Source organism: Salvelinus sp. IW2-2015, linkage group LG37 (assembly GCF_002910315.2).
Source record: "Salvelinus sp. IW2-2015 linkage group LG37, ASM291031v2, whole genome shotgun sequence".
NCBI lineage: Eukaryota > Metazoa > Chordata > Actinopteri > Salmoniformes > Salmonidae > Salvelinus > Salvelinus sp. IW2-2015.
Genome location: NC_036876.1, coordinates 246,172 through 263,043, shown reverse-complemented (window position 1 = coordinate 263,043; position 16,872 = coordinate 246,172). Strand labels below are relative to the sequence as shown.

At 42.7% G+C, this 16,872-nt stretch overlaps 1 protein-coding gene and 1 non-coding gene across 3 annotated transcripts; both read right to left on the bottom strand.

Moving 5' to 3' along the window:
• Positions 1–12,213: 12,213 nt before the first annotated feature.
• Positions 12,214–12,295, bottom strand: trnal-aag (transfer RNA leucine (anticodon AAG)). The gene has a single exon. It is a non-coding gene; the product is annotated as a tRNA-Leu (tRNA).
• A 146-nt stretch (positions 12,296–12,441) lies between these two features.
• On the bottom strand, positions 12,442–16,711 carry LOC111960060 (transcription cofactor HES-6-like). Of its 2 annotated transcripts, none has more exons than XM_023981968.2 (4): positions 16,080–16,711; positions 15,490–15,585; positions 15,303–15,375; positions 12,442–13,870 (listed from the first exon to the last, which is right to left on the bottom strand). In XM_023981968.2, the coding sequence occupies exons 1-4, from the start codon at positions 16,149–16,151 to the stop codon at positions 13,221–13,223; spliced, it is 891 nt and encodes a 296-aa protein (XP_023837736.1). In that variant the 5' UTR covers positions 16,152–16,711; the 3' UTR covers positions 12,442–13,220. The 2 variants fall into 2 exon arrangements, with proteins under 2 accessions (XP_023837736.1, XP_023837737.1); XM_023981969.2 differs by having other exon boundaries at positions 15,490–15,609; positions 16,080–16,169.
• Positions 16,712–16,872: the final 161 nt, after the last annotated feature.

Below are 16,872 nucleotides of genomic sequence, written 5' to 3'. Positions count from 1 at the left end.
TTTCTGATGTATCAAATACTTATGTCATGCAATAAAATGCAAATTAATTACTTAAAAATCATACAATGTGATTTTCTGGATTTTCGTACCTATGATAAAAATTACAGACCTCTACATGCTTTGTAAGTAGGAAAACCTGCAAAATCGGCAGTGTATCAAATACTTGTTCTCCCCACTGTATATATAGGACAAAACATATATATAGGACAAAACACACATCAACGACGAGACAACACAACACTACATAAAGACATACCTAAGATAACAACATAGCAAGGAAGCAACACATGACAACTCAGCATGGTAGCAACACAACATGGTAGCAGCACAAAACATGGTGCAAACATTACTGGGCACAGACAACAGCACAAAGGGCAAGAAGGTAGAGACAACAATACCTCACGTAAAGCAGCCACAACTGTCAGTAAGAGTGTCCATGATTGAGTCTTTGAATGAAGAGATAAAACTGTCCAGTTTGAGTGTTTGTTGCAGCTCGTTCCAGTCGCTATCTGCAGCAACTTGAAAAGAGGAGCAACCCAGGGATATGTGTCCTTTGGGGACCTTTAACAGTATGTGACTGGCAGAACGGGTGTTGTATGTGGAGAATGAGGGCTGCAGTAGATATCTCAGATAGGGGGGAGTGAGGCCTTAGAGGGTTTTATAAATAAGCATCAACCAGTGGGTCTTGCGACGGGTATACAGAGATGACCAGTTTACAGAGGAGTATAGAGTGCAGTGATGTGTCCTATAAGGAGCATTGTTGGCAAATCTGATGGCCGAATGGTAAAGAACATCTAGCCGCTCGAGAGCACCCTTACCTGCCGATCTATAAATTATGTCTCCGTAATCTAGCATGGTGTCACGAGAATTTTCAATCCCAATGATAATAACAATCAATCAATAGCTTTGACCAATCCCCGAGGTTTGTAAGACCATGGGTTTAATAATAATTAGTCAAAGACTCAGCTTATGCAAAAGGTTAGTACAGTTTATTCAGAGAACGTTCTAAAGTCCATTATACAAAGACATCCATTTTATAGCTGCGCACATACTTCCACACAAACAGTAGGTATCCTTCGCACATACTTCCACACAAACAGTAGGTGAGTTTTATCTCTATAGTTCTCACCACTGTGTATCACTGCCCAGCCGACAGTTCCATTCCCCCGAGATTAGGGAAACCTTGAGAAGTACTCCTTGTCCTCATAAATTTTCTCAGAGTTCCTGCCAGGTCGGTTCAAACACAGTTGAACTGTTCTCGGTATCTTTCTTCGGCCCCCACATACAAGTTCAAATCCTGAGCTACGCCTTGCTCAGACAGTCTGTGTTTTTCCACTATACAGATACATTGTTTAACCTAATTCTGACTAAAACTACACACATCATCAGATTATAATTTTATGATTCTAATCAATTTCATACAATTTTAAGGTTTCAGAGTGGAATTATTTAATCATTATTTTTCAACATTTAAATTATTTTATCACATGGGTAGGATGGTAATCTGAATCAGGGTTAGTTTGGCAGCTGTGGTGAAAGAGGAGCGATTAAGATAGAGAAAACCAAGTCTAGATTTAACTTTAGCCTGCAGCTTTGATATGTAATGGGAGAAGGACAGTGTACCGTCTAACCATACTCCCAAGTACTTGTATGAGGTGACTACCTCAAGCTCTAAACCCTCAGAGGTAGTAATCACACCGGTGGGGAGAGGGGCATTCTTCTTACCAAACCACATGACCTTTGTTTTGGAGGCGTTCAGAGCAAGGTTAAGACTGGAGAAAGCTTGTTGGACACTAACAAAGCTTTGTTGTAGAGCATTTAACACACAATCCGGGGAGGGACCAGCTGAGTATGAGACTGTGTCATCTGCATATAAATGGATGAGAGAGCTTTCTACTGCCTGAGCTATGTTGTTGATGTAAATTGAGAAGAGCATGGGGCCTAGGATCGAGCCTTGGGGTACTCCCTTGGTGACAGGCAGTGGCTGAGACAGCAGATGTTTTGACTTCATAAACTGCACTCTTTGAGAGAAGTAGTTAGCAAACCAGGCCAAAGACCCCTCAGAGACACCAATACTCCTTAGTCAGCCCACAAGAATGGAATGGTCTACCGTATCAAATGCGTCGGCCAAGTCAATAAAAATATCAGCACAACATTGCTTAGGATCATGGGCAATGGTGATACCATTGAGAACCTTTAAGGTTGTAGTGACACATCCATAACCTGAGCGGAAACCAGATTGCATACCAGAGAGAATAATATAGACATCAAGAAAGCCAGTCAGTTGATTATTGACAAGTTTTTCCAACACTTTTGATAAACAGGGCAAAATAGATATATGCATGTAACAGTTAGGATCAGCTTGATCTCCCCCTTTAAATAAAGGATGAACTGTGGCTGCCTTCCAAGCAATGGGAACCTCCCCAGAGAGGAGAGACAGGTTAAAAAGGTCAGCAATAGGCTTGGTGATGATAGGGGCAGCAACCTTAAAGAAGAAAGGGTCAAGTTTCAGGAGCTCCTTTAGCACCTTGGACTCAGTGACTGCCAGCAGGGAGAAACTTTGTAGCAGGGCAGTGGAAAAAGAGGGAGAAGCATCGGGGCTAGTCATATTAGAAGGGGTGGGAGATGAGGAAAATGTTGGACGGGCAGCAGGCATGGCTGAGTCAAATAGGAATCCTGACTTAATGAAGTGGTGATTAAAAAGCTCAGCCATGTGCTTCTTGTCGTAACAACCACATCATCAACATTAAGGGACATGGGCGGCTGTGAAGAGGAGGTCACGATCGTCAATGGGAGAGAGAGAGGACCAAGGTGCAGCGTGTGGAAAATACATCTTCTCTTTATTAGAAGAAGGACAACGAAACAAAACAACAAACGTGAACTATCAAAGACTAAGTGCAAACATGCAACATAGACACAGACAATTACCCACAAAACCCCAATGCCATGACTGCCTTAAATATGTCTCTCAATCAGAGACAATGAACCACAGCTGCCTCTAATTAGAACCAATCTAGGCAGCCATAGACATAACTAGACAACTACACTAGACACTACAAAAACACATGCATTCCCCATGTCACACCCTGACCTAACTAAAAAACATAAGAAAACAAAGAATACTAAGGCCAGGGCGTGACAAAGAGGGTTTATCTTCAGGTCTTTAACTGTTTCCAGAACGTCTTGGGGTTAGACCCACAGAGAGAGAACTGCTCCTTAAAGTAACTAACTTTGGCCTTCCGGCCAGCCTGAATGCATTTATTTCTCATTTGCCTGAACGAGAGCCAGTCAGCCTGAGATGCGTGTGCGAACCCAATGCAATTCCTGAGGTGGAGTAACTCAAGATCACGGTCGAACAAGGGGCTGAACCGGTTTTTAATTATCAAATTCTTTATGGGGCGTGTTTGTTAACATACCAAATCAAATCAAATGTATTTATATAGCCCTTCTTACATCAGCTGATATTTCAAAGTGCTGTTACAGAAACCCAGCCTAAAACCCAAACAGCAAGCATGCAGGTGTAGAAGCACGGTGGCAAGGAAAAACTCCCTAGAAAGGCCAAAACCTAGGAAGAACCTAGAGAGGAACCAGGCTATGAGGGGTGGCCAGTTCTCTTCTGGTTGTGCCGGGTGGAGATTATAAACAGAACAGGCCAAGATGTTCAAATGTTCATAAATGACCAGCATGGTCAAATAATAATAATCACAGTAGTTGTCGAGGGTGCAGCAAGTCAGCACCTCAGGAGTAAATGTCAGTTGGCTTTTCATAGCCGATCATTAAGAGTATCTCTACCGCTCCTGCGGTCTCTAGAGAGTTGAAAACAGCAGGTCTGGGACAGGTAGCGCGTCCGGTGAACAGGTCAGGGTTCCATAGCCGCAGGCAGAACAGTTGAAACTGGAGCAGCAGCACGGCCAGGTGGACTGGGGACAGCAAGGAGTCATCATGCCAGGTAATCCTGAGGCATGGTCCTAGGGCTCAGGTCCTCTGAGAGAGATAAAGAAAGAGAGACAGAGAGAAAGAGAGAGAGCATACTTAAATTCACACAGGACACCGGATAAGACAGGAGAAGTACTCCAGATATAACAAACTGACCCTAGCCCCCGACACATTAACTACTGCAGCATAAATACTGGAGGCTGAGACAGGAGGGTCAGGAGACACTGTGGCCCCATCCGATGATACCCCGGACAGGGCCAAACAGGAAGGATATAACCCCACCCACTTTGCCAAAGCACAGCCCCCACACCACTAGAGGGATATCTTCAACCATCCTGAGACAAGGCCGAGTATAGCCCACAAAGATCTCCGCCACGGCCAAACCCAAGGGGGGGGCAAACCAGACAGGAAGATCACGTCAGTGACTCAACCCACTCAAGTGACGCACCCCTCCTAGGGACGGCATGAAAGAGCACCAGTAAGCCAGTGACTCAGCCCCTCTAATAGGGTTAGAGGCAGAGAATCCCAGTGGAGATAGGGGAACCGGCCAGGCAGAGACAGCAAGGGCGGTCGTTGCTCCAGAGCCTTTCCGTTCACCTTCACACTCCTGGGCCAGACTACACTCAATCATATGACCCACTGAAGAGATGAGTCTTCAGTAAAGACTTAAAGGTTGAGACCGAGTCTGCGTCTCTCACATGGGTAGGCAGCCCATTCCATAAAAATGGAGATCTATAGGAGAAAGCCCTGCCTCAAGCTGTTGCTTCGAAATTCTAGGACAATTAGGAGGCCTGCGTCTTGTGACCGTAGCGTACGTGTAGGTGTGTACGGCAGGACCAACTCGGAAAGATAGGTAGGAGCAAGCCCATGTAATGCTTTGTAGGTTAGCAGTAAAACCTTGAAATCAGCCCTTGCCTTAACAGGAAGCTAGTGTAGGGAGGCTAGCACTGGAGTAATATGATCACATTTTTTGGTTCTAGTCAGGATTCTAGCCGTATTTAGCACTAACTGAAGTTTATTTAGTGCTTTATCCGGGTAGCCGGAAAGTAGAGCATTGCAGTAGTCTAACCTAGAAGTAACAAAAGCATGGATTAATTTTTCTGCATCATTTTTGGACAGATAGAAAGTTTCTGATTTTTGCAATGTTACGTAGATGGAAAAAAGCTGTCCTTGAAACAGTCTTGATATGTTCGTCAAAAGAGAGATCAGGGTCCAGAGTAACGCCGAGGTCCTTCACAGTTTTATTTGAGACGACTTTACAACCATCAAGATTAATTGTCAGATTCAACAGAAGATATCTTTGTTTCTTGGGACCTAGAACAAATATCTCTGTTTTGTCCGAGTTTAAAAGTCGAACGTTTCAGCCATCCACTTCCTTATTCTGTTTCATGTTCTGTCTTTGATCATCATGTCTTGTCCCTGTGCTTCCCTCTGCTGGTCTATTAGGTTCTTTCCCTCTTTCTCTTCTCTCTCCTCCTCCTCTCTCCCTCTCCCGCTCTCTCTCTCTATCGTTCCGTTCCTGCTCCCAGCTGTTTCTCATCTCCTAACGACCTCATTACTCTTTCACACCTGTCCCTATTTTGCCCTCTGATTAGAGTCCCTATTTCTCCCTCTGTTTTTCCGCTTCTGTCCTTGTCGGATTCTTGTTTGATGTTTGCTGTTCCTGTGTCCTTGTTCCGCCCTGTCGTGTTTTTGCCTTCTTCAGATGCTGACTGTGAGCAGGTGTCTATGTCAGCTACGGCCTGTGCCTTCCTGAAGCGACCTGCAGTCTGTGGTCGCGTCTCCTGTCGTTCCTCTCTACTGACGAGAGGATTTCAGTTTCCTGTTTTGGATTTACCTTTGATATATCCAGGAGAATCATTGTTTGTTTGATACTGGAATAAAGACTCTGTTTCTATTAKGTCGCTTTTGGGTCCTCATTCACCAGCATAACAGTCTGAAACACAGGCTTCTAGCGAGGGCAATTTTGGGGCTTCACCATGTTTCATTGAAATGTACAGCTGTGTGTCATCCGCATAGCAGTGAAAGTTAACATTATGTTTTCAAATGACATCCCCAAGAGGTGAAATATATAGTGAAAACAATAGTGGTCCTAAAACGGAACCTTGAGGAACACCGAAATGTACAGTTGATTTGTCAGAGGACAAACCATTCACAGAGACAAACTGATATCTTTCCGACAGATAAGATCTAAACCAGGCCAGAACTTGTCCATGTAGACCAATTTGGGTTTCCAATCTCTCCAAAAGAATGTGGTGATCGATGGTATCAAAGGCAGCACTAAGGTCTAGTAGCACGAGGACAGATGCAGAGCCTCGGTCTGACGCCATTAAAAGGTAATTTACCACCTTCACAAGTGCAGTCTCAGTGCTATGATGGGGTCTAAAACCAGACTGAAGCATTTCGTATACATTGRTTGTCTTCAGGAAGGCAGTGAGTTGCTGTGCAACAGCTTTTTAATTTTTTTTGAGATGAATGGAAGATTCGATATCGGCCGATAGTTTTTTATATTTTCTGGGTCAAGTTTTGGCTTTTTCAAGAGAGGCTTTATTACTGCCACTTTTAGTGAGTTTGGTACACATCCGGTGGATAGAGAGCCGTTTATTATGTTCAACATAGGAGGGCCAAGCACATGAAGCAGCTCTTTAAGTAGTTTAGTTGGAATAGGGTCCAGTATGCAGCTTGAAGGTTTAGAGGCCATGATTATTTTCATCATTGTGTCAAGAGATATAGTACTAAAACACTTGAGTGTCTCTCTTGATCCTAGGTCCTGGCAGAGTTGTGCAGACTCAGGGCAGCTGAGCTTTGGAGGAATACGCAGATTTAAAGAGGAGTCCGTAATTTGCTTTCTAATGATCATGATCTTTTCCTCAAAGAAGTTCATGAATGACTCCGCCTAACTGGGAGGGGGCCAGAGACAATTACTCGATACCGACACATCTTTCTAGCTGATTTACACGCTGAAGCTATGTTGCGCTTGGTGACCTCTGACTGTTTCATCCTTACATCGTTGGTGCCGACGTGGATAACAATATCTCTATACTCTCTACACTCGCCAGTTTTAGCTTTATCCAGCACCATCTTCAGATTAGCCTTAACGTCGGTAGCCCTGCCCCCTGGTAAACAGTGTATGATCGCTGGATGATTCGTTTTAAGTCTAATACTGCGGGTAATGGAGTCGCCAATGACTAGGGTTTTCAATTTGTCAGAGCTAATGGTGGGAAGCTTCGGCGTCTCAGACCCCGTAACGGGAGGAGTAGAGACAAGAGAAGGCTCGGCCTCAAACTCTGACCCGCTGCTTAATGGGAAAAACCGGTTGAAAGTTTCTGTCGGCTGAATGAGCGACACCGGTTCCTACAGCATTTCCCTCCAGAAGCCATGAGAAAGTTGTCCGGCTGCGGGGACTGTGCGAGGGGATTTATACTACTATCTGTACTTACTGGTGGCACAGACGCTGTTTCATCCTTTCCTACACTGAAATTACCCTTGTCTAACGATTGCGTCTGAAGCTGAGCTTGCAGCACAGCTATCCTCGCCGTAAAGCGATCGTTCTCCTGTATATTATGAGTACAGCGACTGCAATTAGAAGGCATCATGTTAATGTTACTACTTAGCTTCGGCTGTTGAAGGTGCTGACGAACCATGTCCAGATAAAGCGTCCGGAGTGAAAAAGTTGAATGAAAAAAAAGTTGTGAGGGAAAAAAAGAAGAAGGAAAAAAAACAAAAAAAACGTAAAGTTGTCAGGTAGCAAAGTTAGGTTGGCAACAAAACGCACAGCAACACGTCCACTGAGAATATCAAAAAAGAAGGTCCAAGCGTCTTCGACAGAGGCGATCAAGCTGATTCTATACCATTTTACAGAGGCCAGTTCATGAAGGAAGGCTTTCTCATTCAAGTTTTTTAGCAAGCGTCTATGACAAATCAGGACAGGTAGTTTCACTGAGCAGCCATTACGAACACAGGCTGCAAAACAGTGATCACTAAAGTTATTACAGAAAACACCAGACTAATACCTATCAGGATTATTTGTGAGGAAAACATTGAGGAGAGTAGCCTTTTCTGGGTGTTTGGAGTCATACTTTGTGGGATTGGTAATAATCTGAGAGAGATTTGGGGAGTCCCATTGCTTTAGGATTTGGTCAGGTGGTTTAAGCATGTCCCAGTTTAGGTCACCTAGCAGGACAAGTTAGTGTAAGGCTTAGTGTAGGGGGCCAGGAGAAAGCTTAGGGCAAGTGGGGTACAGGCCGGTGCTGATGGAGGATGATAACACCCAGCAACAGTCAACAAAGATTTATTTGAAAGTTTATGCTTAAAACCAGCAAATCAAATTGTTTGGGGACAGACTTGGTGGAGACAACAGAGCACTGAAGGTGATCCTTGGTAAAGATTGCCACTTCCCCACCTTTGGAAGATCTGTCTTGCCAAAAAAGGTTATAACCAGAAAGGTTAACATCAGTATTCAAAACACTCTTCCTTAACCARGTCTTAGTAATGACCAACACATCTGGATTGGAGCTGTGAACCCACACTTTCAATTGATCTATTTTAGGTAATAAGCTTCTAGTGTTAACGTGCAGAAAACCCAGGCTTTTACGAGAGCAGAAATCAGTGAAGCAGATATGAGAGCACAAGTCAGAATTGGGGCTAGCAACTGTAGATAGGCCAGGGTGTACATGCACATTTCCAGATATCATCAGCAGTAATACAATCAAGGCACGGCAGAGGACAAGGAGAGCTCTGCAGTGCTGATTTATGACATATGAATGTGTATTAGATGGCAACAAGATCATATTGTACGGCAATTTCATCAGGTAACATGAATACAAAGCCGGCGAGCTGCAACTGCCCAACTATATGTGATAGATTTTCACTCTGAGGCCCACATCCCACCATAACCCGCAAATTTAGAAGATGCGCTGTACAGTCAGAGATGCGTGATTTTTTTGGTTTCGTTAAGCCTAATTTAGATAGATCTATGTTTCTGCTTATAATTTCCGACATTTTGGTAGTGTTAGTCAACTTGTCTATACGCCTAATTAGATACAGGCAGGTTCTCTTCTGTCATTACTTGTTGCCCTAGAAGACTAAATAAACCCTTGCTCGACAGAAAATATGTCGTACATCAGTGTAACTAATCTTTCCAGCTATTTGACATCGGTAAAGCTTTCTCTTTCATCTCTGCCTCTCCTGCAGCAGACATTGAGGGACCGGGGAGAAAATGCAACAACAACAAAAAACTATCGGGAACAGTTTTCTGTGAAAAATGTCCAAATGACTTCAGTAGGACCGGTTTTAAAGGAATTGAAAGCTATGAGAATGACCCAACATGTTTCTGATAAGATTGCGGTTCGTCTTGGATGCATATTTTTTTGTGGTTGAAATTCTATCAGATTTTTTGATGCTGATAAAAATAGCATCTCTACAGACATTAATTCTCTCAAGATGCTGAAATAAATAAATATTTATCCACTCCTGTTCCCAAGCCACAATTTATATTTGGTGTATCATTTTACTGCAACAACTCTTTACTTCTGCATGAATTAATATTATATTAGGCTATGTGAGCCCACAGGGAGAAGAACAAGATTGAACTTCACTCAACTCCCTAGAGCAGTGGTCACCAACCAGATGATCGCAGGCATTCCTAGTCGATCGCCAAACATTTCTGTTAAAAACCCAACGATAAAGCCTTATGTTCCTATATTGTTTTGTCAAGGAACTCTGTGTCCAGTGATAGAAAAAGTACCCAATTGTCATACTTGAGTAAAGGTAAAGATACCTTAATAGAAAATGACTCAAGTGAAAGTCACCTAGTAAAATACTACTTGAGTAAAAGTTTAAAAGTATTTGGTTTTAAATATACTTAAGTATCAAAGTAAATGTAATTACTAAAATATACTTAAGTATCAAAATTAAAAGTATAAATATTTTCTAATTCCTTATATTAAGCAAAGCAGACAGCACCGTTTTCTTGTTTTAAAAATCTAAGGATAGCCAGGGGTAGGTACACTGCAACACTTAGACATCATTTACAGACTAAGCATTTGTGTTTAGTAAGTCTGCCAGATCAGAGGCAGTAGGCAGTAGGGATGACCAGGGATGTTCTCTTGATAAGTGTATGAATTGGACCATGCCCAAAAACGTAGTGGTGTTGACAAGCCGCTTGAGAACATCCCTGTTTCTTCTAACTTTCTCGTTGTGTCGCGCAGTTTGAATACGCAGACCTGCGTCATGATCGATGCAGCTTTTTCCCTGAAGCTTGAATCTGATATGGGCATTTATATGCTGCCTGCGGAACGATTGGTGTTCTTCGGGTCCCTGTACCCACCTTTCGACCAGGTCTCAGACCTTCCAAAAAGCAGGCAAGGCAAGCAATACAGGCAGCTTGATGAAAGGCTCCATGTTAACCAGCTAACGTTATACTTTTGACACCAGGTGGTATTGAAAGCCTTCACCTTTTCCTCCTTCTTCATGAAACTGATCTAAAGCAGAGGTCGACCCTCACTTTTAATTCGCACCGTGTACCCAAGAGAATGAAAGGGGTTCTTCAACAAAAAGTCCACAACATTTTCGGCAGCGTTGGTTATTCTGCTGTACCATTCTGGCGGAGAAAACTGCACACTCGCACTGGTAGCTAGCTAGCTACTGAAGTTAGCAAGGCAAATTTAAATAAATTGCACTAACTAGACACAAAAATAAAGTTCTAAAACCAAGAAAATATAATATAGTATAGTATATATATATATAAGTATAATATACTTTCTCCGTCTCCTGTAAATTGATTTGAATAATATAAAAAAAATGCTCAACTATCACTTTTCACTCTTAATCTCTATCCAACAATGTCACCAAGCTTCTCAACACATAGAACCCTCATAATGCTCTGTGGAACAATCCCAATACAACTCACTAGGTTCGTTCTCTGATCCTAATTCTATGATTGGATGGACAACATGTCAGTTCATACTGCAAAAGTTTTGATTGGTTGGAGGACGTCCTCCGGAAGTGGTCATAATTACCATGTATGTCTATGGAAGGCCTACGAGCCTCCTAGGTTTGGTATTGAAGTCAATGTAGCCAGACGCCTACACCATGGTGCTACCCCAGACAGTGCTGTTGAAGTTACTGTAGACGTTCATTGCAAAACAGTGTATTTTAATAGCTGTGCAGTGATGCTCCCCATCCAACCTGGAAGAGCTTGAGAGGATCTGCAGAGAAGAATGGGAGAAACTCCCCAAATACAGGTGTGCCAAGCTTGTAGCATCATACCCAAGAAGACTCGAGGCTGTAATCGCAAAAGGTGCTTCAACAAAGTACTGAGTAAAGGGTCTAAATACTTATGTAAATGTGATTTTTCAGTTTATTTTTTTATAAATAGTTTTTGCTTTGTCATTATGGTGTATTGTGTGTAGATTGATGAGGGAAAATAACAATTGAGCCTGTAATGTAACAAAATGTGGAAAAAGTCAAGGGTCTGAATACTTTCTGAACGCACTGTAGCTCTCAACCCATCTTGTTTATCATGATTTATTCTTTGTTTTTATTTTTTTATTTACAACACAACTGATTGGCTCAAACGCATTAAGAAGGAAAATAATTCCACAAATGAACTTTTAACAAGGCACACCTGTTAATTTTAAGGCATTCCAGGTGACTACCTCATGAAGCTGTTTGAGAGAATGCCAAGAGTGTGCAAAGCTGTCATCAAGGCAAAGGATGGCCACTTTGAAGAATCTTAAATATGAAATATATTTCGATTTGTTTAAACACTTTTTAGGTTACTACATGATTCCATGTGTTATTTCATAGTTCTGATGTCTTCACTATTATTCTACAATGTAGAAAATAGTCAAAATAAAGAAAAACCTTTGAATGAGTAGGTGTGTCCAAACTTTTGACTGGTACTATATATAAACCTAATAGTTAACATAAATCAACCAATCTGGTTTATGAGAACAGTTAGTGGTTTTAAAGTAGGTGAAAATGCCATTGAACGTACAGACAAGCCAGGGATTCCTAACAAATGTATTATCAATGCAACAGTGACATCTAGTGGTGAAATATTTTTGGCTTCCGAATGTATACTGCGGACATCACGGATATACAGTATATTTATTTATTTTATGCGACAAGTGACAACTGTTTCCGGTAAGTATTAAAGATACATGATTTATAGCATATTTCAACTACGAACTGGTATTCGCAGTTGGCAATGGGGCGTTCGGTAAAAGGTTATTCCTACGGTCAGGCCAAATTAAGTGCGGTCAAAAGCTTGCCTGACAGCGGTGGGATTCGAACCCACGCCCCCGAAGAGACTGGAGCCTTAATCCAGCGCCTTAGACCGCTCGGCCACGCTATCCTGTGCTACGCTTCACGTTCATGGAACTAGAGTACTTTCTAGACCGATTTTTATATATTATTTTTAACCCATACAATATAATGGTATTTATATGATTTACTATTCATAACTTCAGCATAAAAAAGATGGTTCACATTTACTATTGTTTTAATGCCGTTTTATTCAATTCTGAACAACAAAGATCCAGCACACACTTTATTTTAGCAGTTTCAATATGAAACAGACCATCTTCTTGTAATATACAAGGATGAAAACATTTCCAAAGTAAGCAATTCATTGTAATTACAAACATTAGATCTGAATCAATTAATCAAATCTGTTTAATTAATAAATCAATCAATCAATTTATCATCAGTGTGACAAAACAAATTCTACATTCTGTGACCATTTTCTACACATCGAAAACAAAATGAACACCAGTGAAATACTTGGAAGAAAACAATAAAATTGTAAAAACAATGCTTACTTCTGGCCAATCTCATAAAAAAACTAATATAATTTATGTCTAAAATGTAACAAATGTGAAGCATTTAAACAAAAAATGAGACCATAGAACTGCTGGCAATGCATAATATAGCAGAGCACTAAAGACATGTTCCTAGAGGGCTGATGCATCTCTCAATCACACCACAACATATTGGGTTCAATTTTACAGGAAGTGAAACTTGTAGATCCACCCAGATCTTTATTTCCTGACTTCTGCACTCAACCCAGGAACAACAGAGTTGAGCGATCCCATGAGATGGAATTAGATAAAAAACAAAGAGTCCCTGAGTTTTTCCTGACCACCAGCATGAGGTGACTGGGAAAAACTCCAGGCCCTAGGTGGTCTGCTGCCATATTGGCATTTTTACACTCAGATCACAGGGTCAGGAAACACTCAGGGGTCTTAAAGTGATGAAAGGTGTGCGTGTCCCCTCTTTTTTCACCAAGGCCTCCACATAGAGGGGTCTCCCACAGGGCCGAAGAAAGGGGGCAGGGGGGCGGGGTGAAACACCCCTGGCTGGGGGAGGTTGGGTGGGCTAGAAGGGGAGGAGGCAGGCAGCTGCTCCCTCCCATCTCTCCCAGAATGCACCCGCCTGTGGGGGGCATGGAGCGGGGGGCATCTTGTGGGCGTGGTCAACGGCGGCGAGGCATGATGCATCTGTAAACGGCGAGGTCGGAATAGACCTACGCCTCCAGAAGGCAGTGAAAGCGGAGACTGGGGAGGGGATCCAGGTCCAGAATTGGGACTAGCACCATTACTACTACCACCACAACCAATACTACCATTACAATTACCAATGGCCCTTATCAGAGTCCTATTCACCCCCTTGGTCCCATTGACCCCACCAGTGATAGGCCTTGTTGGGGTCCGATTAGGCCCATTGCCACCAGTGTTTCCAGGCCCAGTCTCTGAGCTGATGTGGGGCAGAGACTTAAGGAGGTGATTGAGGAGCTGGGCCCCTAGAGGCTTGTCCATGCCTGGACAGCCCAAGAGCAGGTTATGGACCTCCTGCATACACTGGATGTATCCACTGCTGTAGCGCTGCCGGGACTGGAACCCGACGCTGGGACCAGCAGGGATGCCGGGACCTAAATACAGAAGAACCACAGGGTAGCAGTGAGTCAGGGGTGAGCAACAACTCAGTCAGGTTTAGTACGACCTACAATGCATCAGAGGCTGGTGGGAGGAGCTATAGGAGGACGGGCTCATTGTAACGACTGGAATGGAGTTAATGGGATGGTATAAAACACAACATACATATCACATTTTATTGGTCACATACACATGGTTAGCAGAGGTTAATGCGACTGTAGCGAAATGCTTGGACACCACATGATTGACTCCGGTCCATCAATTCTATTTCAGCCATTACAAATGAGCCCGCCTCCTAAAGCTCCTCCCACCAGCCACCACTGCAATGCCTAGTTACAATATCATCGGGAATGCAGAATATTGATGGTGTTATGCACTGATGAATATGCAGTGAGCTGGGTGAACACATTTATATCTGTCAATGAAATGTATTACTTTATATAACAAATAAAATAAATCAGTTCTCAACTGGTGAATGTGATCAGGGTAGTGGAGGGGGTTCTATCTCATTCCCTGGATGCTTTGAATTCCAGTTTGTCATGAGCTGTCAAACATGTTTCCTGAATTTACCCAATAGGAGCTCATTGATATGTAGAGTGAAGGACCCCTATTGGGACACATTAGTCAATGATTGACAACGCATGATAATCCCACCCACTATAAGGGTTCCAATCAATTATATGTATTAACCTTAGATTACCAACAGGGGGCGCTGTTTAGAATCCACCACAGCCATTTTAGTGTTCCTCCGTTGTAAAAAAGATTATACACACACCTTAAAATGATATGCCACCTGAATTTAAACAAAAATATTTATAAACATATTTCTTTTTTTAGAGTACCAATTTCTGTCCCCACTACAACAAAGAAATGCTTCATTAAATACACTTTAAAAAAATATATGTTAACCTTTATTTAACTAGGCAAGTCATTTAAGAACAAATTCTTATTTACAATGACAGCCTACTCAGGCCAAATCTGGATGATGCTGGGCTAATTGTGCACCTCCCTATGGGACTCCTAATCATGTGATACAGCCTGGATTCAAAACAGGTACTATAGTGACACCTCTTGCACGGAGATGCAGTGCCTTAGACCACTGCGCCATTCAGGAGTAACTTTGTCTCTTTTTATTTTTATATATACACTGGAGAATTCCAGTATAGACTGCTCCTTCGGAGGAGTACCTATATGGCGGCCGGTGGCTTCAAAGCCTCTCATTTGCAATTACCTAGCATCAGCAATCCAGGGTTTATACATATTATTGGTTCCAATGCTTACATTAGCCCATGCATCACTGGAATATAATTTACAACCAGCTCTGTATGTTCCATTAGAACTTGGAACAATGGAAGAATATTGCATTAAAAGTGGGCTACGATATTCTGTCGTTGATGAAAGTGATGGTGTGTGTCTGTATGTGCTTACCATGACCCTTTTGTAGACCCTCCATATGTTGGACAGTAACCTCCAGTACATCAGCCTTCTCCAGTTTAGATTGCTAACAGAAGTCAGAGTTAGAAAGGGAAGAAGATCATGCAAATTTTATGAAAGTTTTGTGGTTTATCAAAAATATTCTCATTGTGTGTCTACGCATATGTGTGGGTGTACTCACATCTAGGTTATACGCGTCCACCATGATCCCCTTCAGTTGCTCAAGACTGCAGTTGATTCGCTCCCGCCTCCTCTTCTCTATCAGAGGCTTCCGCAGCTGTCAATTAAATCAACACTACAACTAATGCCTCTGTTTAAGTATTAATCAATTGAGCTGGGGTAATGTGGGTTTGGTACTTTAAAGGCAATTATCTCAGAATCATCTTTTTGTAGGTAAAACCTTATGGTCCCAAGCTCTCAATTTTAGTTTTGGAATGAAATATGAGAAATGTTACTCCGTTTGATACTACAATAAAGTGATGAGTCTGCAGCTAGACCCTATTGAAGGGAATTCAAACACCTGCAGCCAAACCTTTTGCAAAGTCTGCAAACTGAACCAACTGTCTCTACACATTGCAGAAATGCATCTTATTAAATGTAGTAGTGGGATATGCATCCATTCATTTGCATCAGGCAATTAAGGATTTTAATCGGGGGGGGGGGGGGATACTTTGCACAATTCCTGCATAACCCTTACCTTGATGTATTACCCAGTTATCGAAAATTATTATCGAAATTATTGCGTATAGGCCAAGATAATTGCAAGCCTACCTTTCGTTCATCTTTGGCGTTAAAATTCTTCTCGGGAGCATTTCCCCCATGTTCCATGTTGGAGGCCGTCATCCTCGCGCTGCAGAGCGCACACCAAACCAGCAGACCAATTGATAGCTCAGCTGCACAGTCCACACTATCGGTGTCCTAATCTCCCGTGGGCAGAGTCTGCACGCAATTAACCAAATGACGCTAGATTTGACTTCTGGCAGTTGAAGGCTACCCACACACAGAACTCCGTTTGTACTGTTTTAATGGCTAGGTGACGAATGGAGAAACACTGAGTGAAAGAAAATAGAATAGAAGCAGGGGTAAAAGTACTCTCCCCGTGTGGGTTTTAAGTACCACAGCCTCCCGCCCCCAACACCTCGACCCACCGACATTACCATGACAATGTGTGGGTTCTCTCTCCCCCGAACTTTCCCACAGCCCCGCCGTGGGCACGTTTCATGGCACATGGTCCAATTCTCCCCGCTGTTGTCAAGCGGGAGAATGGGGAAGGTAGGAGGGGGGCGCGGGTAAGACCTGCAAAGCGCGGACGGCACTGGAGTTTAAAAAGGTGACGTTTTGGATGGATTGATGGATGGTGCCAGCTAGAAAACAGTGCACTGGGCACACACTGGTTGAATCAACGTTGTTTCAATGAAATTACGTTGAACCAACCGGGAATAGTAATGGATCGTTGACGAACGAATGGCTCTTTTTGAATGGATTTTTTTGCTGAACGTCGGGAACCGAATCGCATCAGCGATAGAGACGTTCATTTGCATACTGCTACCACAGATAGAACAAT